General features: G+C 36.9%; 1 protein-coding gene across 3 annotated transcripts in view; it reads left to right on the top strand.

Moving 5' to 3' along the window:
* Nucleotides 1–26,711, top strand: part of Grm3 (glutamate metabotropic receptor 3) — a 210,993-nt gene that overhangs the window by 104,848 nt on the left and 79,434 nt on the right. For 2 of the 3 annotated variants that reach the window (XM_074064859.1, XM_074064858.1), the window contains exon 2: nt 23,741–24,346. The exons of the other annotated variant lie outside the window; for it this stretch is intronic. In XM_074064859.1, coding sequence (XP_073920960.1) covers nt 23,870–24,346 — 477 coding nt within the window. In that variant the 5' untranslated portion in view covers nt 23,741–23,869. The remainder of the gene's footprint in view (nt 1–23,740; nt 24,347–26,711) is intronic. 3 annotated transcript variants of the gene reach the window in all.

Here is a 26,711-nt window from a genome sequence, read left to right as displayed (position 1 = left end):
CCCCACAAGAACATGAAACTCAGAAGAAGGCCACATGCCATGCTTTTCCAGTAGGGCATCAGGAAAGTTTCCACCCTCCTGTTCCCATATCTGCAATGTGAGGCTGGTGTGGATTGAGTACCATCATCTCAGAGGTGAGCATCAGGCAGTGTGTCAGCATTCCAATGCAGGAACAGATGAACAAAGAGCTGAATCTGCAATTAATGAACTCACAGGAACTCTAGAATGGTGAGTAAAACAAGTACTGAGATAAATTATCTTCTACACAGCACTTTATGTCCCTTACAAAAAATACAAGAAACACACTCTTGGGAGTGCACAGAATGGTGACCAACAGAAGCATAAGTGGCTTTTGCTGTATTCCTCAAACTTAAGGCCTAGTGCTTCTAGCCAATTGCCCATGCTGGGTCTCTTTGCTACAACCAAATTTAGGTACCCTTGGCTGTCTTGGCATTTCATGGTGTAGTGTGATAAGTGGCTGATTTATGGTGGGAAGGAAAACCAGACTTTCTCATTTGCATACTTTACCTTATGGAAATTTCCCTTCATCTCGTAATTCCCCCAATGCTGGCATGTGGGTCATTTTCTTCTCCAGCTGGCTTTGTTAAACAGCAGCAAAATGTCTGGGCGTTTGGCCACAGCTTAGGGGCAGGCAATGCTTGAGTGAGATAAAGTCTATTTGACTTGGCACATGTGCCCAAAGCCCCTGAGGGCAGTGGGAGGTATGCTTTATCTAATTATTTCAGCTATGCTGCTGGGTGGAATGTGGCATTGGCTAGAGGATAGACAGAGACCTCCCTTGTTTTAGCACTGGCACACAATGGAGAAGGTAGACCAGGTTTAGAATACTACCCCCCAAACCTGGAAACTTGGGCACCTAAAATCTGACTAAATAGTAAGAAAGGTAAAACAATATAAATAGAAGTCTTCCCACAGCCTCTGCAAACACCTGAGATGCAGAGCTTACTGGTACTGAATCCAAGTTTTGGACCTGAGGCCTAAACTCCTGAGATCCCATATACCAGGTCCGGTTACCTGCCCCTAAATGCCAAATAAAGAGGCATGGTGAACACAGAGAAAGGAAATTTATTGGCTTTGAACATGCTGAAGGATGAGGCAGAGTAATCACTCAGCTCAAATTCAGCCATCTTTGGGGTACAGACATGAGCTGTAGGTCTAAGTAGACAAAAAAACTGAGGGTAGGGGACAAAGTATGCATAGTTAAACAGTCCCAGTCACAGGTGTGTTCTGGCTGACCATTATCTCAGTCCAAGGGTTCCCAGAGGGTTTCAGAGAAGAAGTTAATGCTGTCATCACTTGAGGGGAGCAATCCGGTTCCCATGAGATGATTGCTCCTGGGTGCTCCAGGGTGCAGCCTCATCATTATAGGTAATTGTCCTCATTTAGAGGGGTGGCCTGTTCTGCATGTCTCCACTGTTCCTTATGAAAAATTTCATTCTCTTGTTATACAGATGTTATCAATTTTGTCCTTTTTGGAATCCAAGGTGATTGCAAAGAGAATGGCTTAGAGCAAAGACAAATACAAAATGGAGGGTAGATCTATTCAGGTGACTAATATCCTCTTGGTTTAGTTTTGGATGGTCTTAAGTATCTAGAAATCTGTCTATTTCTTCAAGATTTTCAAATTTATTAGAATATAGGTTTTCAAAGTAGTATCTGATGATTTCCTGGATTCCATAGTGTTTGTTGTTATCTCTCCTTTTGCATTTCTGATTTTACTAATTTGGGTTTTTTCTCTCCTCATTTTAGTCAGGTTTGTCAGGGGTCTTTCAATCTTACTTCTTTTTCTTTTTTTTTTTCTTTTATTATTCATATGTGCATACAAGGCTTGGGTCATTTCTCCCCCCTGCCCCCACCCCCTCCCTTACCACCCACTCCACCCCTTCCCTCTCCCCCCCCACCCCCTCAATACCCAGCAGAAACTATTTTGCCCTTATTTCTAATTTTGTTGTAGAGAGAGTATAAACAATAATAGGAAGGAACAAGGGTTTTTGGTGGTTGAGATAAGGATAGCTATACAGGGAGTTGACTCTCATTTTGTTTCATTGATTCTTTGTACGTTTTTTGTTTGTTTATTTCTATTTCATTGATTTCAGCCCCTATTTTTGTTATTTCTCTTATGCTTGTTTTGGGATTTGCTTGTTCCTGTTTTTCTAGGAATTTGAGATGTAGCATTAGGTCATTGATTTGAGATCTTTCTGACCTTTTAATATATGCACTCATGGCTATAAACTTTCCCCTTAGGACTGCCTTTGCTGTGTCCCATAGGTTCCAGTAGGTTGTGTTTTCATTTTCATTAACTTCCAGGAACCTTTTAATTTCCTCTTTTATTTCATCAATGACCCATTGATCATTGAGCAATGTGTTGTTCAACTTCCAATTGTTTGCATGTTTTTTTGCTGTTGTGTTTGTTGTTGCTTTCTAATTTTAATGCATTATGATCAGATAGAATGCATGGGATTTCTATTTTCTTATATTTGCTGAGGCTTGCTTTGTGCCCTAAGATATGATCAGTTTTGGAGAAGGTTCCATGAGCTACTGATAAGAATGTATATGATCCTGCAGTTGGATGAAATATTCTGTAGACATCAGCTAGGTCCATTTGATCTATGCAGTGATTTAGTTCTAAATTTATTTATTGATTTTTTGTTTGGATGACCTATCTATTGGTGATAGGAGGGTATTAAAGTCTCCCACTACCACTGTGTTGGAATCTATATATGTTTTTATGTACTTCAGAATGTTTGATGAAATTGGGTGCATTAACATTGGGTGCATATAGGTTGATAATTGTTATATCCTTTTGGTGCATTTCCCCTTTTATTAGTATGGAGTGTCCTTCTTTATCTCATTTGATCAATGTAAGTTTGAAGTCTATTTTGTCCGAGATAAGTATTGTATTCCTGCCTGTTTTTGGGGCCAAAGAAATGGTCTCTAAACTGAAGATACCACCCAGAGAGTGGGAGAAAGTATTTGCCAGCTATACATCAGACAAAGGACTCATAACCAGAATATACAGGGAACTTAAGAAACTAAACTCTCCCAAAATCAATGAACCAATAAAGAAATGGGCAACTGAACTAAACAGAACTTTCTCAAAAGAAGAAATTCAAATGGCCAAAAAACATGAAAAAATGCTCAACATCTCTACCATAAAGGAAATGCAAATCAAAACCACACTAAGATTCCACCTCACCCCTGTTTGAATAGCCATCATCCAAGACACCACCAACAACAGGTGTTGGCAAGGATGTGGAGAAAAAGGAACCCTCATACACTGCTGGTGGGAATGCAAGCTAGTACAATCATTCTGGGAAAACATTTGGAGGCTTCTTAAAAATCTAAACATAGATCTGCCATATGATCCAGCAATCCCACTCCTGGGGATACACCCAAAGGAATGCAACACAGGTTACTCCAAAGGCACCTGCACTCCCATGTATATTGCAGCACTATTCACAATAGCCAAGTTATGGAAACAACCAAGATGCCCCACGAATGGACCAAGAAAATGTGGTATTTATACACAATGGAATTTTACTCAGCCATGAAGAAGAATGAAATCTTATATTTGCAAGTAAATGGATGGAGTTGGAGAACATTCTGAGCGAGGTTAGCTAAGCTCAGAAGACCAAAAATCACATGTTCTCTGTCATCTGCAGACTTATAGATCTAGGGCAAATACAGCAATGTTGTTGGACTTGGGTCACATGACAGGGGGAGAGCACATACAGGAGGTATGTGGATAGGTAGTAAACCCAAAACATGAAAGTGTTTGATGTCCCCACTCTTGAGGAAATAATATAGAAACCTTAAGGTGACAGAAGTCAACACAAGAAGGGGATCAGGAACCAGTGTAAAGATCAGTTAGAGATGAATCAACTTGGGTTGTAACACATTTGTACATGGAAGCAATGCTAGGAATCTCTCTGTATAGCTATCATTAACTCAACTAGCAAAAACACTTTGTCTTTCTTATTATGCTTATGTCTTCTCTTCAACAAAATTAGAGATAAGGGCAGAACAGGTTCTGCCTAGAGGTAAGGGGGGGAGTGGGGGATGGGGGAGTGGGGGATAGGGGGAGTGTGGTGGGGGAGGGGCAGGAAGGAGAAATGACCCAATGTATGCACATGTGAATAGATGAATAGATGCCACATTTTTCTCTTGCTATTAGTTAATTCGTGGCTCCAAGAAGGAGTCAGTGCTTTTCAACAAAAGCAATTTGAGCACCTCTTACACTACCTTACGTTATGACCCTGAAGAAGTCTTATAATTCTGCTAAGCTTCCAATTACAACACAATGTGAATACCTTCTTCAGAACTTCTCACCAAGAGCTTAGGAGACTGAGAAATTGGGCCTTTGAAGTGAGAATCTTTAAGATGGAATAGTCTAAGTCATGATTAAAGTAAAATAGATATACACACAATCTTTCTATTCACTGTGGCTAGGAGAAATTGTTTAAAGGAGACCCACATTTTCAGTTTCTAAAATCTCTAGTTTTGCAAAAAAAAAAGGGAATTTCTGCTGTGTAAAGTTGAGGATAAACTCATTGACAGCAAAGACTATATTTATTTCATTCCCCTCAGTTTTATGAGTACCTGGCATGCAAGTTCATAGATCAATATTTGTTTTAATGAGTGATGATAGAGAAGACAGAATTAGAATTAACTAGCCCCATGTCCAGAATAAAGTAAGCTCTGAATAAGTATTTGCTTTTTCCTTTATTCCTCCTCATCTTTCCATTCAACTTTGCCAAAGACACAAAGCTTCTTGCAGGTAGGTATTAAGCATCAAATATCTCTCAATCTCTTAATAGGTATTAAGCATCAAATATCTCTCAATAGTAATAGTATCTCTCAATAGAAAATTTTAAGTAGAGAACCCCTGAGCCTGAGTTCCTGAGTATATTTTCATGATGTATTCTTAATCTGACTTTCTAACCCTTATTTTGTGACTACCCCATCCTAAAGGGGAGGTGCAGGATAGTGAGTAAGTAGGAAGGAGAAAAGATGGGCCAAATATATCCCTGCCAAACATATGAAACAAAAATATATGGGGTGTGTGTGTGTGTGTGTGTATGTGTATTTAAGTCACTTCAATAGAAATACTGGAGAGAGAAGATTAAGCACTGATAGACTGCTAGAATTTCAGAAATATCTTTCAATACTGAACTTAAAATGGAAAAAAATAAACAAATTAGAGATTACCTAACATTCAGCTCCACCCACTTACCCTAAAAACTGAGAAAACTCAGAGACTCTCCAAGTCCACATAACTAATCAGAAGGTAGCCATGACCTTCATTAACTCTGTCTCACCTTCTAAGCCAGAATGAATTCCTAGCTTGATGCATTTGCTCCTGCCAAGATTCAGGAGAGCTAATTTCACAGGGCATACATCACTTTACTCAAAAGGAATGTTGGACAGATATCCACTGGTATTTTTTGTGATCTTGGGTAAAGCAAACCATTTGGAATAAGCTACTTTGGATAATAAGGTTGGCAAACATCACACAATTTTGTCCTAATACAATGTGGAAGGATCCAAGTGTCTCCTACTGGCTTCAGATTCTAATGTCAACTCTGTACTAATTTTGCAGGCTATGTGTAGCAAAGAGGATTGACAACTTTCAGTACAGACAACATGTTCAAAGAGGACTTGGGAGTCATCAACCTGTCCAGTCCTAGCTGTGCTATCAAATGACTTAATAATTTGGACAAGGTCAATCACAACTCCAGACCCTCAGAGGAGTTGGAAGAGACATTTTATAAGTTCCCTTCCACATATAAGTATCCATGATTCCATTACACATCCAATTATCCTGAGAAAATTTTAAGTAGAGAACCCCTGAGCCAAGTGGTGAGAGTTACCTGCCACACCATAATAACTAAGTTACAGTATATCTAACTAAACAATGTTTCATCCTTAAAATGTGCTCTCCATTATAGCCTCCAATCCCCATCATTAACATGTGTCAAAACAGAAGTGGTAATAGATTCTCTAATATCTTAGGAATAAAAAGGACTTCAAAGCCACTATTTTAGTGGAAAATTGGCAGGGGATTTATTCTTTACATTTTAAGCCCTATTTTCTACGAGTCTATCTTATTTCATAAAAGGCTATTATGCAGGCAATTGTGACATTTAATATCTTTAATATTCCACTTAATCAAAGCCTCTGTTCTCCCATCGTGGTATATTCTCTGAGCTCCCACTCACTTGTCTACATCATCAGGTACTGAAGACTTTTATCCTAAACAACATTCAAGAGTCCATGTATGATCTTCACCAGAAGTACAAAAATAAAAATCTCAGAATGAGCCAGGTGCTGTTGGCATGTGCCTGTAATCCTCAGGAGGCAGAGATCAGGAAGATCACAGTTTGAAGCCAGCCTGGGCAAATAGTTCGCAAGACCCTATCTTGAAAACACCCATCACAAAAAAAGGACTGGTGGAGTAGCTCAAGTTGTAGACCCTGAGTTCAAACCCCAGTACTGCCAAAAAAAAATATTGTTCCAGTTCAACTTCATGCATTTCCTGCTTCATCATCTTACACTGGTAAACACTATAAATAGTTAAAATCTAAAATACCAACATGGCAAGTGTAACTATAATCCACTGGTGTTATTAATGATTTCTTCAAGAACATATCACAGTCCAATAAACATGGAGTTGTTCAGTGTGGTTGTTCTAAAAGCAGCTAATAGCAGGATGCAATTTGAAGCAGCTTTGGCTCACTTACAAAACCCTTGCTCTGTTAATTGTGATTTCACAGCCTACTAAACATCACAGCCTGGAGCTAAAGTTTGTGCAGGGAACAGTTAGTGTTCTGTAGTTTGTCCTCTCCGCTGTTGCTTTTCCTGTCTCTCAGCAGTTAACTTTTCCTTTTTCAAAAGCTCAATAGACTGAAGTAGATGCCTTCCACAAGGAAACATTCTTTTTTTATCTCTCACCTGGCAAGATAGCTTGTAGCTATACCTATAATTTTGCTGCTTGCTTTTGTTTTAACCTTTCACTTTTTCACCATTGTTCTCTAAGCAGTAGCATGTGGCCAGCACACACTTTGTTTCCCACAGCTGGCTGGATCAATCCCTGAGATTAAACAATGGATACTTCTCTGTCTGCCTTGGCTCATCCATACCAATACCCCAGACTCTTTCTTTAGCTAACTGTCCCCTAGAGAAGGCGTACTATTGTCTAATAGAAGGAAAATGTCGACAGGAATTCCAAATCATTTAGAGGAAAGTTAACAGGTCTCTGGATAAAACAAGAACATACACCAGAAGAAAAGAACACTGAATGTTATATTCACAGATGTTCTCAACTGTGTGCCACATACAGACCAGATTTTCATTCAGGGCAAGAGTCCTTAAATATGCAAGACCCTAAAATAGGAATGTTGAATAATTCTCTTCCCCAGGGAGTTACATTCTTAATATGAAAATTGAGAGGACCAAAAATCAGGTTGGATGATTTCTGAGGCTTCCTTACTAAACATTTTATAATCCATAAATACTCAGATTTTAAAAACAAGAGCACAAATTTAGTTCTGGTGCAGGGAAGAGTGGCTATTTGAAGAAAGAGAAAAGGGGAGTGGAACTAGTACTTTAATAGGTACACTGTGAAATTTTTCATACAATTAGCCTATTCTATTACTCAGATTGTCATAAAATCACTCAAAACCCCCAAAAGAACACTTTTCTTCTTCTTTTGGCTTACCCATTTCAAATATAGTGTCATTGTTCTTAGTACATATGTCAAGCCTCCAAAGCTAATAATAATGCAGTCCAAAAGAGGTGCCAAATACAAACATTTAAGAATTTGTCTAGATTAACACAAAAAAGATTGCTCAAAATATGCTCAGATGCTAACAACCTAGCATGGGATTTTATGTAAAGTTCAGGCAACATCCATAATATTCAAGGAAACACTTTGCTCATTGTTTGTATTGGTAAAAAAGATACATTTTACATTTAAAAAATAAGGCTATCATTTATTCTACCTAATAAAGAAATAATGTTTTTAAACAAATCATGTTTTCATCTTGATATTCTGTTTTATTCTGGGTATCATATAAAGTATCAGGTTGAGGCTGTATCACAGGTCCTACAAAGTGGTGGTCCTCCCATTGCTCTGGGTCACTGGGAGGCTGTGGAGGTAAACACTTGGATAGTTCAGCATTCACACTACTGGGAGACTTTTGCATACAGTTTCACAGGAACTGCAGCACAGAGCTTTTGAAATTCCCTAAGGTAATTACCCCAGATGTAAGCTAAACAGCAAGGTGTAAATGTCTTTGCTAAGCCATAAGTTAAAGAAACATCTGGACAGTCAATAGGATTAGTTCTAAAAATGGTCTTGATGAGAAGGCTAATGGATGCCAGATGTAGAAACAAATTGACATTCAAAGGTCTCCTCCTAGTCAGACTCATGTCCAAATATTACAGCCTACATGAAAAAGTCTTTCGAAATTAAATTGGAACATGTATGTGTAGACTTGTGACTATAATGTTGTAGGAATTTCAGTGAAGTCAACACAAATATGCTTAAGAAAAACGCACCAGAAAGACAAACAAGTGACTAAAGGTGCCTAATATGTTTTATCTGCAGTTCATAGTCCCCTGGGGTAGTGGACATCATTCTCGAAGGAGAAGAGTTATAAAAGAAAGTCAGAGAAATGGAAATCAAATCTATCTGATCCATTGCTCAGTGACTGAGATTCCTCATTGAGCAGTACTAAAGTTTGCCTGTAAGGTAGTTTTACTTACCTGTTTGAAACTGAAATCTTGATAAGAGTAAATGAGCATTTGTAAAGCAACTTGCATATAAGTTCAAAAAAATGTTACTCTTTTCTCATTCAGGAATGAGGGAAATAACTACAATCCCAGCTACTTGAGATGTAAATATTTGGAGGGAAAAAGTTAACCTCATCTCAACCCAAAAAGTCAGGCATGATGGCATGTACCTGTGATTCCAGCTTTGCAGGAGGCAGACTAGGAGGATCATAGTCCAGGCAGGCCCAGGCAACAATGTGAGACCCTATCCAAAGAGTAACTAAAGCATAAAGGCCAAGGGGCATAACTCAACTGGTAGAGTGCCTGCCTTGCAAGTGTGATACCCTGAGTTCAGATCCCAGTGCCCCCCCAGAAAAGAGAAACAAGCTGATATTCACTGTAAAATGTGAAATAAGGTACTTATTCATATATTTGGTTAAAAATATGTATTGCATACCTACTATGTGCCTGGCAATACATTATCCATCACAAGGAAAGATCATACAACCTAAAAAATGTATTATAACTCACAAATTTAGCTATGATAGCTAGTTTTAACAAAGCTTGACAGATAACTTGTACCACAAGTTATCTTCTTTTTGAACAGAAGTATGTTTCTTATAATATGGGCTATGACCAAACATGTAACAAAAGTTTTCTCTGTAACAATGCAATTGGACAAATCCAATGGTGTAGGCTTTGCTAGTTCCACAAGTTAACCAACTGAATTAACTTATCTAGACTTGGAGAAATATGCTGACTTAGAAATAAAAAGGAAATGCATAAGGAGTTATATTTTCCTAAGAACTAAAGAAAATGGGCCATAAAAGAGAAGAAAAGAAGAAATAAACAGATCAAGTGATCAAAACCCTTTGTGCTAAGAATAAGAGTGATAAGACATTTGAATCTGCTCATGTGACCACAGGTAAATGCAAGTTTAGAGCAGTACCTTAAATGGACTGAAGTAGAGAGAAGAAAGATGTGTGAAATCCAAATAGAACAAGGTTGAAGCATCAAAACCAAGTATCAATAAAAGATTGACATTACCTAACAATAGCAACAGAGAAAAAGAAGCCACCTTTGCTCAATGTTACTTTGAGCAAAACAGCAACAAAGATATAGTGAAACCTTGAGTAGAAGAGAATGTATAGCTAAAAGATTGGGATAGGAAAGAGGATTAAAGCCAACTTTTGATATAATTATCTATGAACATTTTAAATATGAGCATTCACTATATCCAGATGAATCATAAAGAAAAATAATAGAAGCGATGTCTGCAGTGTACTCTCAGGACTGCTATCTAAGCATAGCAGACACTTTGATTTTAGAGTTGATCTCTGTTAGCCTCAGTTTCCCTAAGTGACATCAAGCATCACAATGGGCCAGATAGTCACTCAAAGTTTCATCACATCTGCAAAGAGGATAGAAATCTTTGTATTAGTCAGTTTTCTATACTGTAATAAAATACTTAAGACAACTTAAAAAGGAGAAAGGTTCATTTTGACTCAGTTTGGGGGGTTTCAGTTCATGGTCAGGTTGGCTCCATTGATGGCTTCTGGGCCTGTGGTGAGGCAGTACATCATGGTGGGGAGCACATGGTAGAGTCATTCACCTCACGGCCAGGACACAAAACAGAGGAAAGGGCTGAGATCCCGATATCTTCTTTAAGTGCATCCCCTAGTGACTAAAAGACCTCCACAAGATCCAACTCTTAAGGCTACCACAAATTCCCATTAGTCCCATGGGCTGGGGACTAATCCTTTAAATACACAGGACTTAGCAGGGTACTCATCCAAACCATAGCACCCTTGGAACTCTGCATGACAGTTTGCCATTCAAGTTTAAATGGTGATCTATCCAGTGATGACAATGATAGGGCAAGTCTTTTGGTCGTCCTCTCATTGTCACATTAGAGTGCACTGCCAAAGAAATTTAAGTTATAGTTCACATTTAACTTTTGACAATTTTCAGAGTCTCAAGACACCATACCTTACTGTATTTATCAGATATTCTGTCCTACTCTACTTTGTATCCTGAGAACCTGCCATAGGGTAGCAAGAAACTTCTGCATAGCCATTATTCACTCGCAGTGACGCAAGACAGCTCACTTTACATTAGGGCTTCTCATGGGGCATGAGGGAAGTCTCACATCAGGATGAGTGGTGTTAATTAGGCATAGTTGCAAATTTCTGTCAATATCCCTGTGACCAATTTGTGATATGAAAGCAGATTTTTGGAAATACACAGCCATGCTGGCCATTCTTTTTTATTCAATCCTACTTTGCCATTTTAAATTTTCATTGAGGTACAATATATATACAGAAAAAAATACACAGATCATAAATATGCACTTTGATGAGTTTTTAAAAGCTGAACATTCCTCATGAAACAAGAATACAGGTACAAAAACAGAAACTTACCAAAGCTCTAAAAGTCCCTTCATGCTTCCTTCCAGTCACTGACTTCCACACTCCCAAGAGTCATATGCGCATCAATTACTTTTGCTACTTTTGGATTGTTTGGGCTTATATATAAACACATTCCTACAATATGCATTCTTTTGTGTCTAGCTCCTTTTTATTACCTGGGGAAATGGGGTCTTGTGATAAAGTACATATAATACAAAGAAAGGGAACAAACCTTTAGGCTCTTATATGTGAAGGCTTTGTGTTATACTTACTCTTTTTAAAGCATAGATAAAAACAGAATCACTTTGAAAGCTCAAAGCAATACAAGAGACATGTAAGCCCTGCTAGTTAGAAAACTATGTCTTTGGTTATAGCTATATTTTGGGAGCTTCCTTCATTTAGACATGTGCTAAGATATTAGGGATCAATTCTCCCTGAAATGCATACAGGAAATGGATAAGAGAGGAGAAGGGAACCATGACTTGTTGGTATCAGCACAGAATTTGCCATGAAATATAAAGGCTAATAATTGCAATGGAATTTTAAAACTAGTAATTGTTACAGAGAGCCAAAACCCAATGAAATTTAAGTTAGAACAATTTGGCTGTAACATTTTGCATTTGGCATAGGAGTCAATTTATATCTATGTAGACTGACTCAGAACAAAAGGTCTTTCCTGACAAAATTTAATACAACAGTGGACCAAAGGAGCAGGGATGAAACCATTTTCTGGAGAAATGGAATAAATCAACTTGCTTTGAGCACCTAGGGGGGTTGTTGTGATCAACTTCCATTTTCTCCTGTCATGTTATGATATTTAGTACCCATAAACATTGAATAATCCAAAATTTATTGGACACCGTAGAGCTTAGGTCCCTCCTTGCCATCATTCAGTAAAAGGCTTATATTCAAGATCACACCCCAGCAGGATGCTAGAGGATTTTCAGTAGGTGTCTGTTCACTAAATAAAGAAATAAAGGCTACCAAGTTAAAATTACTCTGTCCTGGAACAACAGTGGCTTTGGACTATGATGATTGTGTGAGAGCTGAAAGCATCAATACCCACTCCCAGTTTGACAAATTATCCTCACTATGAACAACATTAACAGCTAAGTTATTGAGCTATTCTGTATATTTCATTTAGTCCTGAAAACAATGCCATGAGACAGGTAGTATAGTTGTCTTCATTTTACATACACATAACATAAGACACAGAGAAGTGTCCATATACCAAGACCATAAATTAAATTAAAACATTTGACTACAGAGTTCACATTCTAAAACAGTGGCTTTCAAGGTTTTGTTGTTTTGTTTTGTTTTTTCAAAGACTCACTAAGGAATTATTTTACATTGTAATTCAGAATAAATACTCATAGACATACACAAACACATCAAAAAATTTTAGAAAATAATATTCATCCTTGGTAAATAAATGTTTTAATTCATCAATTTTGCATTTTCTATATTCTAAGCTTTTATTTCCTTTTTAAATACTTATGTCAAATTAATATAGACTGAGATACATAAATGTTTATATAGACTGTGATACGTGACTAGGTTGTGACCTACAGTTAGAAACACTGACATAAGGCCCTATGTTATAGGATTTCCCCAGTATCTTCCTATCTGATTTTCCAGAAATGAGTTTTAAGGATACATTGTTAAACTTACCACCAGTAGAGTACCAATAAATATTCAACAACAAGATCTTGAGGAATTTGGGGGATTGATTTTTAGTGTTTGCTGATTTCTATAATATAAATATTCCCATTATGGCCAATATTAAGCCACCAATTTGATGTCACCAAACATAGACTTGGGAAGAATGATTCATAATTGTCTCTTGAAAGCTCATCCCAGCCCACTGTGGTGCAACAATGATTTTCCTGAATTTTTTTCAACAAAGAAGAACTGGCAGGAATATATTATCATGCCAGAGGTAGCACACCAATGGCATTTAGATGTCTCTTTGATGAAGTTGGGATTATGTTAAACCTGAAATCTCACAGTGTCTGGTGTATATAAATTGACTTCTATTTGTCAGTAAATACTATGCTCATAAGTACTATGACATGAAGAACATCCCTATCTGTTAGGCCCTGATCCCTAACACTAAGTTATCTCCAATTCCATGACTAAGAATGTCTCTCTTTTTGGTAAACCACTGTTTTGGTCCATTAAAATCCTCAATCATCCCCTAAACAGATAATATACTAACTTGCATCACTGTGCTAAAAACTAATGGCTTCATAGTTCAGATTTTAGTCTGCTTTCAGTTGTTATAACTGAATACCTAAAACTGGGTAATTTATTTTTTAAAAAAAGATTTATTTTGACTCATGATTTCATAGTCTGGAAAGTCCAAGGTCAGATGATGGACTACCTCTTGTGAGGTCCGTGTGCTGGTTCAACCCCTGGTGTAAAATGGAAGGACAAGTAGGCATATGTGGAGAAGAGGCAAGAGAGAACAAAGGAAAGTAAAACTCATTTTGTAAGAACTTACTCCTATAATAACTAACCAATCCTGCAAAAGCAAGAACTCAGGAGAAAGGAATTAATCCTTTCATGAGGACTCACCTCCCATGTCCCAAACACCTCCCACTAGGACTCATCTTCCAACACTGCAGCATTAAGAACCAAACACTAACATGAGTTTAGATGGAGACAAACCATATCCAAACCATTGAAGATAACTTGATTTGTGATAAGTAAGAAAACTGAGAAAATGGAAATTCAGATAAGAGCATGAAGGCAAGGATAACTTTGGAGTGGATGCATTTCTGGACAAACCCATCATCAACAGGGTAGCACGATGGGAGCCCCTTGAAGTATGGAATCATTTGAGACCCACAACAGCATTAGCTATAGAAGGGTATAATTAGGAGGAAATGTGGGGGATTAAATAAGATGATCTATATAGAACGTTGATCATAGTTTTAGCACATAGTAAGTGGTCAATAACTTTACTATGTTTTTGTTGTTTGTTTTTATCTTTTTGAAACAGGGTCTCACTATATAGCCCAAACTGGCCTCTAACTTGCAATTTTCCAAACTGCTGGGATTACAGGTGTGAATCACCAGGACCATTCTACTTTCTAGTATCCTCAGTGAAAAGAGAATAGAAAGAGCAGAGAGATGCTATTTAAGAATCTTTTAATGGCAAGTGACATAAAACATGAAACTGGAAAATCTTAGCTGGGTTAAGCAGCATTTATAACATCACTAGGTCACATGCAATATGCAGAGTCCATATCTTGGCACTGCATTTTTCTGTTTATTCTCAGACAGGCTATTGTCTCATGCTGGTAAGATAGCCACCAAATGCTCAGGACTTCTATCCATCCCTCTGAGCTACTCTAACAGAAAAGGATGACATTTTCCTGGTGCTTCTTTCCTTTTCTTTTTTTTAAACTAGCCTGGCTGGCAATGATGTGGTTATAGGCTAATGCCAATCGCTATATTCAGGACACGTGACACTTTGTTTAGATAGGCATGTCACAAGGTACTTATCAAGCCAAGAATGGATTTCCCCACCTTTGGAACATATGGATTGTTTCCCAACAGAAAATCATAGTTTAGCTCCCAGAAAAATTGGAAATGGATTCCTAATCAGTCCAGAGAAAAACCAGTTGTATTTTAGCTAATAAAGATGTTGCCCCAAAGTAAAACTTTTCCCCAGATGTCCAAAACTTTATTCAGCAAGAACATTTAGAGGTGATATTCAAAAGGCTTAGCAACTAGTATCAAGATATCAAAACAAACAGCAATAACCCCAAAGTTTGAACCCAAAAACACTACTGTACCAGGATTTAATGCTTTAGTTGCTGGATTATATGGAAATTTGAGGTGTTAGATGGGAAAAGGGTAAGTGGATATATGCCTGAGGAGGCCCAAGAACATCCAGGAAAGTGGAGGACTTCTCAAAGGGTGTGGTAGGTTGACCACTTGTCAATCGCATGAAAGAATTTCAGTGTTTTAACAAGTACCTTTGCAGCATTTATGACCAGCTGGATTTCAGCCTGGATTGAAACATTGTATAAAATTAAATAAGAATGTTCTATTGGATGCTACTTTCAGAAGCATGACCGTTGAATAATGAGATCATTCTTTTAGTGAGAGAATTCTAGAAGACCCTAAAGGATGTCTAGCTAACAGGATTTAGGATAAATGCATACATACACACAGAAGGAAATAACAGAAAACCATAAGATAACCAAAATAGTGGAACTCATCTTTCCTTATTGGTTTCTTATTTTTTAACATAGTTTTTTTGCTAGTAAGCCAATCATCATCATTTATATTGTTGTTAACTTGCACATATGTGCTGCTTCACTCTGTTTTCAAAGTTTTATCTTTGATTTTACAAATTCAACTGCAACTTGCTTAAAAAGAGTTTTATTTATATTTCCCCTATTTATGGTTTACTGAACTTCCTGGCTTCGTAATCTTATGTTAATCACAAAATTCACAAAGTATTTATCATTATTTGAGGGATGAGCATGATAGTTTGTGGTAGACTTGGGCAGAAAAGGATAGTCTTCTTAAATCCTAATCCCAATTCTATGTTTAATACTAACTACCACATTGAACAGTTTGCTGCTCTCTCAATCTCTCTTCTCTCTTTCTAATATGTATATAAGTCACACCAGATTCAGAAAGAATATGTTTACTATACAGAACACTTTGCAATTATGCCAGAAAAGTAACTGTATACACCTAGAACATTATTAATACTAGCTAATTGATGGATTATCCAATAGGTAAAAAATTCTGTAGGTAGAGTTCCTTCATTTTGCTTCTTCACCATTTTGTCTAGAGCTAGATGGAAAGCTTTTGAAAATCCCTGTTTCTATACTCTCTGTTCATGCTGACAAACCTGCAGCTTCTGTTAGACTTGGCAGCTTCTAAGAGGACAAGAACAAAAGTAGACTGCAGGGAGTTTGGGGAAACTCCAACTCAGAGGCTTTGGAATGAGATTAGGAAATTGAAGATTGAAAAGAAAAACAACAGGAAATGGTAAAACACACACACATCCACACGTACACACATGGGAATATACTGTATGCCTTGGTATAAGGGAAAATAAAGATTTACTTTCAAGAGAAGTGAATAAACCTTTCACATATTCTGTATTTATTGACCCAAATTAATATCATTGATTAGAAACAGATTACCAGCAATTGTCCTAACGACCCAATCTATTTGCCTTCCTCAAAAAAACACTTTCCTCTATATCCAGAAGATAAAGGAAAACATGCGATTTTTATTTGTTTATTTTATTTTGATCCAAAGTCAAATAGTGAAGTGCCTTTATCTTTTTAGCAGCATCAATATCCCTTTTTCGCCTCCATTATCTCAGTTGGCAGTATTAACTTCTTCAATGTAGCCATTCTGGGTTCTTAGGATTCTTTCATTTGTTCTATGAATAAAACAGGCTCATAGGAAATGATCTCAATTAATTCCCACTATGCAACCCAATTTCTTGGTTATTTAAATTTTTTATATACATTGTAGGATTTCAAATAGCCTTAAACTCAAGAAATTAGAGAGAGAGCAGAGTTGTTCCTCCAGCTTCAAATTTTAGTTCATAGGCTTGACTCCCACTATTCTGCCTGTCCTTCATGCTTTTAAGGAACTCAACCTGCCCATTTGATGCTGTGCTTCCTATCCCTCCTAATCTCTGTCAGACCAGCAATACATATTTTATTACTGGTTTCTCCAAACATTCTCAGCATTTCCAGATCTAACTTACACTTTTCTTCCTCTGAAAATTGACCAATACTTATTAAAATGTCAGATCAGAGCTCTTTGAGGCAATTTTCTCTAGTTGAATCATGACCTACAATAACATCATATTAAAAATGGCCTTCTTCTAGTGATCTTCATTCTCTGAATGCAACTTCAAAATTATTTTTCTAGTCTCCTGACCAATCTCCCAAAAACTTAGATGCTACTTATAATTTATCATTTACCAACATTTGACAACTGTGTGTGAGGCACTGTGGAAAGCACAACCAATATTTAATGTGTTGTTCTTGATAGATAGTTGCTTAAAAATCTAATGGAGAAGAAAGAACACATTTTGGGGGAAAAAACTATGCAAATAAAACATAAAAGAAAATATGATCTTCAGAATAAACATAGCACATAGTATATTGGAACTCACCAAATAGAAAGACTACTTACAGAGGGAGTAATGTCTCAAGAAACATTTGAGACCTGCTAAAAGTGGTTAGGTTTTGTGTGCTTTTCATAAAATCTTCTTTGTTAGACTGTTTGTCACTGTAACAAAATACCTGAGCAAACCAACTTAAGGGAGAAGGATTTATTTTGGCTCACAGTTTCAGAGGTTTCAGTCCATGGTCCCTTGGCTGCAATGCTCTGGGCTCATGTGTGGAGAGGTAGAGCATCTGGCGGGGAACATGTGTGAAACAATGTGGTTCACCTCAAGACAAACAGGATGCAGAGAGAGGGACTGAATGGAAGAGGCCAGGGTAAAACACCTTCAAAAACATACTCCCATTGACCTACTTTCTCCAATCAGACCCCACCTCCTCCTTTTCACTACCTCCTGATAATGCCATCTTATTATGACTCCATCAAAGGATTGATTTCTTGATTAAGTCAGAGCCCTCAGGATCCAATCACTTCCTCAAATTCCATCAGCTGCCAACTAAGCAAGCCCTCAACCCATGAACCTATGGGGAACATTTCAAATTTAAACCGTAACAGTTTCTTAAAAGGTTGTGGAAAATACGTATTTTTTTCCCCTAGTGAAAGTAAAGGAATTAACAGTCCTGAAATAACATATTCTACTATTGAAAATGCCAGTAAAGTTATAGCGTAGGTTTAGTTATTGCAAAAGACCATCTAACAATAAGGGTCATGGCCTTTGTTGCCTATAATTCTGGAAGGTGAAAAATTGTACTCATAATCAAATTGCATCTGCTAACACTAGACTTAACTTCGCTCCAGATTGGTTGGGCAGGCAGCCTTTAAGCACTTTAGAACTTCATCAGCAATTTAAGGGTTTGTTTTTGGGAAACAGTGAGCATGGTTTCTGGCATTACATCTCCCAGAGAGACAGCTTCCTTTCCCTGGATAAACTACTTATTCATTGAGTCAAAGAGGATTTCATTTCTGACACCAAGTCCCTGAGCAAAGTCAGGAGAGGAAGTAAAATACATATTTGCATATGAGAAAAGAAATGTTTCCTGCTCACATATTCCAGGGATTATATTCACAGCAAACCTCTGAGATTCTGTTAGTGCACTGGTTAATAAAACATTGATGAACAGGTTGCCTACAGAGAGGGCTACACATGCTTGTTTATAGTTGACACATCACTCACCATCCCTGAATGGAGAACTTTGACTGTAGAATTGCAATTCTCCAGCTGCATATGAATGTGGCTGCAGTAGGGAGACTGTTTATCTAGGGTATATGTTGTTGGCTGACTTATAATGAAAGGAACCTGAAAAGGAGCCGTTTGTGCCCTTTCCCCCAATCCTATAAATTTTTACACAGAGATAATAGTTGCTTTGAATTAAACATGTTTGCCTATTTTTCACTTCAATGTTAAATTTTGATTTCCTCTATCTTTCAGTTTCCATGGGCTTATTTTAAATAATGCTAAGTGTTTCTAAATTATGTATGGTATTACAGTCTTAATCATTATAAATTCTGGTTCAAGGAAAAGGTAAATAAGAAAATGCTAAGACAGTGTATTTAAACATTACTCAAATTGATTTTTGATCTGTAATTCTGTAAACCTACATTAAATACTACTTAAAGATGTCCCTGGAGGGCTTAAAGAAAAATATTTTACATGACGTTGTTATCAGTCAGTTTGTTTTTATTATCTGAATATCTAATTCTTAAATTTACATAATATACATAGTGGGAATAAATTGCTTTTTCAGTTGAGCACTGAATAATAATTGCCATATTAAAGCAAACCCAGGGTATACTTACTTTCAAGATTTTCATAAATGATGGAGATAATTGGTAGAGACAGAGTTGAGTGTTTTTCCATCACTTCCCTTATAAAAAAAAAGTCTAAGCGCTTAGAATGTCATTTGACAGCTGGGACAATGTTCATTTATTAAAGTGTATGTTCTAAGTATCCAGCTCATGACCTCACACACACATAGTAAGTGTTCAATAAATGTGTGATGAGTGAATGCAAATCTGCAGCTTTGAAATAGGATAATAAGCATGTTTCTTATTTACTATTCTGCTGACCAAAAATTTAGAAGTAAATGTAAGTTAGTTTGGGCTCACATGACTCCTAGCATCACAGGAACCCACCTCAACTGCAATTTCCCAATGCAAGGGAAGCATTTCCTTTCACATATATACAAGTTCAGTATTCCATATCCAAAATGCTTAGGACCAGAATTGTTCCAGATTTCAGATTTTTTTTAAATTAGAATATTTGCAGATACATAATGAAGTATCTTGGAGATGGGACCCAAGTCTAAACATGAAGTTTATTTATGTTTTATATTCCTTATTCACATTGCCTGAAGATAATTTTATACAACTTTTTAAATATTCCTATTACATATGGTCAGGTTAGTGTTATTTCCATTTGTGCTATCATCTCAGTGCTTAAAAAGTTTCAGATTTTGGAACATTTCAGATTTCAAATTTTCATGTTAAAATGCTCAACCTGTACAAAACACTTCCTTTTTTTTTTTTTTTTTTTTTGGTGGTATGGGTTTTGAACTCAGGGCCTCATGCTTGCTAAGCAGGACCTCTACCACTTGAGCCACTCCACCAACACTTCCTTAATTTATACCTGATGGCACCAATACCATCAAAGCGCACCATAGGGGAAGAGCATCTGGGCTTATTAGACAGGTAATGAGATTAAAACAACCCATTTTCCTTCTTTAATTCCTATTTCCCATGCCATGAATGAAATAGTAAAGATATATTTGCAAATATAATTGTCATGGGTTTCTACAGCCTTGTAAGAATTATTTGTTGAATGTATTCTGGATTGCATACACCATGCTAAATTCTAGATACTCAAAGACAAAAGAAATAAACAAACAAATTACACAGCCCCTACCTATGAGACAGGCAGAGATATATATGTTATTACTTTTACTATAATGTGATGTTTTATTTGAAGTCTTCGGCTCTCAGCACTTTCCCAACAATTAAGATTTCTATACATATAACATCATCTTTATTCTTTTAGTAGTCAGAGTGTCAAATCTTTTTATTCAAGACATGTCCATTTTTTAATAAGCATACATAGTAAGCATATGTTGATGACTTTCTTTGGATTAACTGTCCTCTCTTATTAGTTAATTAAAATAATGATTTTATAGAGCAATTTCTGTATCTTTGTCATTAGCAATAATGATTTGTGTCTTTGGCTTTCCATTCCTGCCAGTTTTACTTCAAAGAGAATTATACATAAAGATCAAAGAGAGCCCAGAAACTGATATGAAACAAAAAAATATATTACTACAGTCTCAACTTTAAGAGAAGTTTTGTTATTAGACTTTCTGGTAGCCTGCAGCATATTTCCCAGAGAAGGTCTAGTTTAACACTGAGCATTCCAATGACTACTGCCGTCATTGCTGAGACTCACAACTAAATAAATACACAAAACTAAACCCAGCTGACTGTGTGTCTCAAGAAAACAACTCATCATTTGCTCCACGTGAAAGAAACAGAAAGCAAGTGGAAAGCTAAGTTTTAAAGGGAACTGCTAATATGAGAATGGAGAAATGTCAAAAATGTTGAAGTAAACACTGAACTAATTCTGTCTCAATGTTTTCATTAAAGTTTGGTTTTTGGGTTTTTTTTTTTTTTTTTGGTACTTTAAAAATTCTAAATGCTTTACCATTTTATTTGTTCCTACTGATCACACTGATACTGGAGTGTTGTCCCCAAGTTTGTGTCCTGGCATAGTCAATGATTAAAGATGCTGGACCAGGGATTAAGAATTGAAGCAAGCACAAAATTTATTGAAAGAATAGCAAAGCACCTTGAAGGGTGAGACTTAGAGAAGGAACTAAGCCAAAGAATAGCTGAAGTCCATGAAATAATATAGGGCTTTACTCTGGTACCCCCCACTTTATTTTGAAGCTGGATCTATAATTTGGTTGTCTAATTACCTCATCCTTATCAGAGTTGGCATTACAGGACAGCCTTGTTAGTCCAACCAGTCCTTGAAACTTACCTTAAGGATGTATATTTTATCTCTTTAGATGTTTGTCTTTAAGAATGCTCCTTTATCTAAGACAAAGTTACTTCTGCTATCTATTTTGTTTACATTCCAAGTCATTTCTGCCATTTATTCTCCCTCACTGTTTGTTTTCCTCAAAACACAAGGAAACATATGAATAATAATAGCAATAGCATATATTTCCTAAATAAGCTACAATAAGCCACAACAGGAACGTAAAGCAGGACTTTGGGAATTTGACTTGAGAAAGGAGATAGAAAAGAATACTTGGATTTTCCCGGCATAAGTAGATGTTTGCCAAAAAGTGAGTATAGGAGAGCATTCCCAGAAAAGACCACAGCATGAGCAGAAGCAAGAGATCATCAACACCAGGACATCTCCTGAAGTGCACATGGTTCAATGTCTGGAAATAAAAGTTTGAAGGCAGAGGGACAAAGTTGATGGGCATGGTGAGCAGTAAGACTTGAAAGCTAACCAGGACCAAGATCACAGAGCACTGAAAAATGCTTACAAAAAGAAACCAATTCTTAAACCTCTAGGCAAGAAGTTTAGCAACTGACAAGAGATGGGGCACTCTAAATAGTAATTAAGACTGTGCATTAGAGCATTTCTTCCAATGGGACACCATTCAGATTGTTAGCTTTTTCTAATTTATATGAGAATATACAGGTGGTATGGTTTTCAGGCATCCCAACTTGGAGAGTCCCCTCCTTCAGAAGCCCCACCAACACACAATCACACATAAATAAAAGATGAATCTAACCACACACATCAAGGCATGTGGCTGCACCCTGTAAGAAGAAGGTGTGCTATCATATCACTCACTTGACTGAAAACAATAGGCTCATTTTACTTTGGGGGAAGGAAAGAAGGAAGCACAGTGAGTGTGCTCACTAAGTGTTTGTTCTAGTTCTAGGGAGCTGGGTATCAGAGAATATAACAGTGGGTCCAAAGGCTCATGAGTATATGTAACTGGACTGCTCCACACCTGGGTTTTGGAAAGTTCCCTGAGAAGACCCCAGCCTGTTGTCTAAAACACAATCCTCACAGCAGGGCTTTGCCTAATTCCAAATAATGGCATCTGTTCCAGCCTGTAATTCAGAAAGAAACTTATTTTGGAAAATGTCCCAAGCTACAATCCATTGTTCAAATCCCAGAACTAGTACAATGATTAGTGTACTCCTTGAAATGTGAGGATGACACCAGGAATTGCCTAACACTATATACAGGAGGCAGTCACCAGCAATCACTGAGTCTGAGCAGGTAGTTTCTTCAGGGCTTAGTGGCTAATTGGAACAGGGTGGGAGAGGGTGAAATGGGAAGACTGTAAAGTGCATATTTCTTGCATGAGAGCCTGGATACACAGAAGATCCATTCACGGTAATAAGAGAGAGTTTGTACCATGTGGACCTGGAGCGATGTGAGGGATGTGTGGATAAAGCTGTTTAGCAGGCAGTTGACCTAGGAGTTTGGAGCTCATTTAAATAACAATTGAAACTGTGAACACAGATGAATTAGCCCAGGAATGAGGGTTGGGAGCTGTTCAACAATGGAATTTGAGATGTAGTCAGAAATGAAGCATGAGAACAAAAATCTAGGAAGTCATACAGGTAAATTATATTCAAGATTTCAATAAAGGTCAAATGAAATGGAGACAAGAGTTAATTCAATTTAGAAACTAGTAGATCAGTAGTAGCTTTTGTCCAAGCCATTTTGTAGCATTGGAGGCAGGCTATAAATTATAATGAGCTGAAGACATCTAAGATGAAAGGAAATGGGACAATGCCACTAAGATTGTTTTGGAGAGCTCATCTGTTAAACAGGGAAAGACAGGGTGTAGTGATAAAAATGTTGAATTGGTGATAGAATTACTTTTGTTTGGTTTTGTTTCCAAGTGGAAAGGTGAAAAGTCCATAAAAAGGGTAAGTATGTAGACATGGGTGAATGAGAGGGGATACAGACTCATTTTCAACTTGCTGCCCTGGCAAAAACAAAGTAAATGGCTCAGTAGAGGGAGTACTAGATTTGACATTAGAACAACTAGAGTCTGAATCCTACCTCTACTCTAAGCAGACTTAGTCAAATATTTACCTTTGATTCCTTACTATCCATATCTGTGAGACGGGGCCACTGAGGTCTACAACACAGTGTGTTGCTAGGACTGAGTGGGAATGAATGCTTGTGAGGGTGTGCCTAGTACAGTGATGCACTTTGCATTTAGTGAGTGCTGATTGAAGTCATTACGCCATCAAAGATCAGATTGGGGAATTTCAATGTAATCATTGTTGCTTTCTTTACCATTTTGTTCATATAATTTTTATCTCTTTAGGAATTTGATGACAGGCTCTGTTAGTCTGTTCCTATTTGAAGGTCAGGCCAAAGATCCAGTTGGAAATGAGAGAGGAAGACTAGCAGGCAACATTGGCTCCATCCATTGATATCTCCCAGCAGTACAGAAATGGGATTCATGAAGATGTTGACAAGACTACAAGTACTTATCTTAGCTTTGTTTTCGAAGGGATTTTTACTTTCTTTAGGGGATCATAACTTTATGAGGAGAGAGATTAAAATAGAAGGTGACCTTGTTTTAGGGGGGCTATTTCCTATTAATGAAAAAGGCACTGGAACTGAAGAATGTGGACGAATCAATGAAGACCGAGGTATCCAACGCCTGGAAGCAATGTTATTTGCTATTGATGAAATTAACAAAGACAATTACTTGCTACCAGGAGTGAAGTTAGGTGTTCATATTCTGGATACATGTTCAAGGGATACCTACGCACTAGAGCAATCACTGGAGTTTGTCAGGGCATCTTTGACTAAGGTGGATGAAGCTGAGTATATGTGTCCTGATGGATCATATGCTATTCAAGAAAACATCCCACTGCTCATTGCAGGGGTCATTGGAGGTTCCTACAGCAGTGTTTCCATACAGGTAAGATTGTCAAATGCTACTGCTGAAAGGCTGTGTCTCTTTGCTTTTATGTCTCAGGAAAATTGGTCTTAATAATTCATCAATGGGTAATATTAACAATTTAATTATTAATTTCCATAGGCATTTGATGATATGTTTTAAGATGGAATATTTCTCTACCAATAAAAATTATTTAGAATTATATTAGGTAGCTACTGCAGTATAACAAACTATCCCAAAATTCAGTGGTGTAACACAATTAATTATTAGTATACAGTCTGAAGATCAGCTAGAGTGAAACTGGGCATAACTATGGGTGGCTCTGCCCAAAATTGTCTCCTCGAATCAATGAGCTAGTGTCAGCATGTTTTTTCCAGAGTGAGGCAAAGGTGTGTAAGAATGCAAATCAATTTGTACAGACCCCTTTCAAGGTTCTCTGCTTATGTCACATCTGTAAACATGCCATTATCAAAGGCAATTCATGGGGCTTAGACTAGGAAAGGATGCTCTGACCACAGTACAAGTTCTGCAGTTACATGACAAAGAGTGTCTTTATAAGATGAAGTAGTAATTTGAAGCCATTGATACAATCAACCACAAGAAGGTACAGTATCCTGGGATTCTATTTTTTCATACTAATTTTTATTAAAATATCATTTTGTGTAGAGATAAAACATAAAGAATTTCTCAAGATATAAACCTAAAAATGTATACAGAGAAGCCAGATATTTACCACAAAAATGAAGAAGAAAGATTAAAAAATTAGCATACAACTTAAATGTGATAAAAGTGCTGATAATTGGTGCTTATAATTTTGTTTGGAAAAAAAGAAATGTCTCATTCAAACACTTGCAATACTTCCATACAAAGTCACAGAATTTTAGAGATAGAAAAGAGCCAAGAAATCATCCAGTTCAACCTTCCCATTTTCCCATTTTCCCATTTCCCCAAAGGAACAGGAATTAGAACTTAGATCTTTTGGACTTTCGTGCTCTTTCAACTATTCCACATGATTTCTGTATGCTGCTAGAGTTCAGTATTTTCTGGTGAAGGCACAAATGTCACAGTGATAAAGGTCCATGATTCTAAGAGTGATATACTTTGACTCCTACCAAATTACTATAATCAAAGCCCAAGCACTAAAGGCAGTCATGTGATGCTCATGCTGTCTCTATATGTCACAATCCCACTTAAATTGACTATTTGCATCAGAATAACCTTATTTCTACATCCCTGACTTGTCACACTTAAAATCCCATGTATAATTCTATGCTGTTCTAAATGAGCTATTTCAAATTTCTTTCTTACTTCAGAGCACACAGTCATATTATGAGTAATTAGGATAACTGGTTTTTCATAAACACCCTTTGACTTCATTAGATTGATAGAAAATATTGTATACCTCAAAGCACATCATGTTAATTTTGCCACTATTTCTATACTTGGATCAGAAGAGATGGAATTTTCTACTTGAGAAGAGGGAACTTAAGATATATATCTGTCATACTTCAATGATAATTCCACTGAATAAGTGTCAATCATTTCATAAGTATTTATATTATACTCAATATTACCACTAGTAAGGGATTATGTATATGCTTTTTCTGGCATTAGTTTCTTCCAAGGCAGTAAACAGTACTATACTATACATGTGTCCATAATGATTTATCTTGAGAATTTAAGTTATGTTTTACAAATACATTTTTAATCCAATTTTACTCTTTTGACCCTATATGCTCTCAGAAGAGGCCAGACTGGTTTAGGAAAAACAAACTGTAGGATTCAAAAACCCTGTACTTGTTCTCAAGGGAAAACCACCTCATACTCACCAAGACACCTGGCTTACTATTCCATTCATCTGGTCAATATCACCATAAAGTCACAAAGTTGATATATTTTTTATCTCCACAAAATAAATAAATGAAGCAAAGAAAAAGTAGATGTTTTAGCATCAGAAATACCTGGGTGTGAATTCTAACTCCACTACTTGGTGGTTAAGCTATAAAATAAGAAAACCAAATCAATGTCAAAGAGTTATGGGAAGGATAAATTGAGAAACTTTGGAAAATCCCCCACCAAAAAATTAATGGATTCAGTGAATTATTATTATTGTGGCCTTAAACTTACAGGAAAATTCAATGGAAGAGCTACATTTTTTAAAAATTTTGCAACTTCCCAGTGAGTCTGATTAAGTACAAGCAATCTATTGAAGCTATTGCTGGTTTTCACCATGGTTAATCAGCAAGTCAATCTCTATAGAAATCCTACTATGTGCTCTACACTGTGGCAGGGGTTAGAAAGAACACTAAAGTCATAGAAAACATCCTTGACTTCAAGAAACTTCAAGTCTGGCTGTGACCTCAGTACCTCTGTGAACTAACAGTGA

Source organism: Castor canadensis, chromosome 2, assembly GCF_047511655.1.
Source record: "Castor canadensis chromosome 2, mCasCan1.hap1v2, whole genome shotgun sequence".
NCBI classification, from domain to species: domain Eukaryota; kingdom Metazoa; phylum Chordata; class Mammalia; order Rodentia; family Castoridae; genus Castor; species Castor canadensis.
The sequence above is the reverse complement of the archived record's forward strand: the minus strand, read 5'-3'. Positions and strand labels throughout refer to the sequence as shown.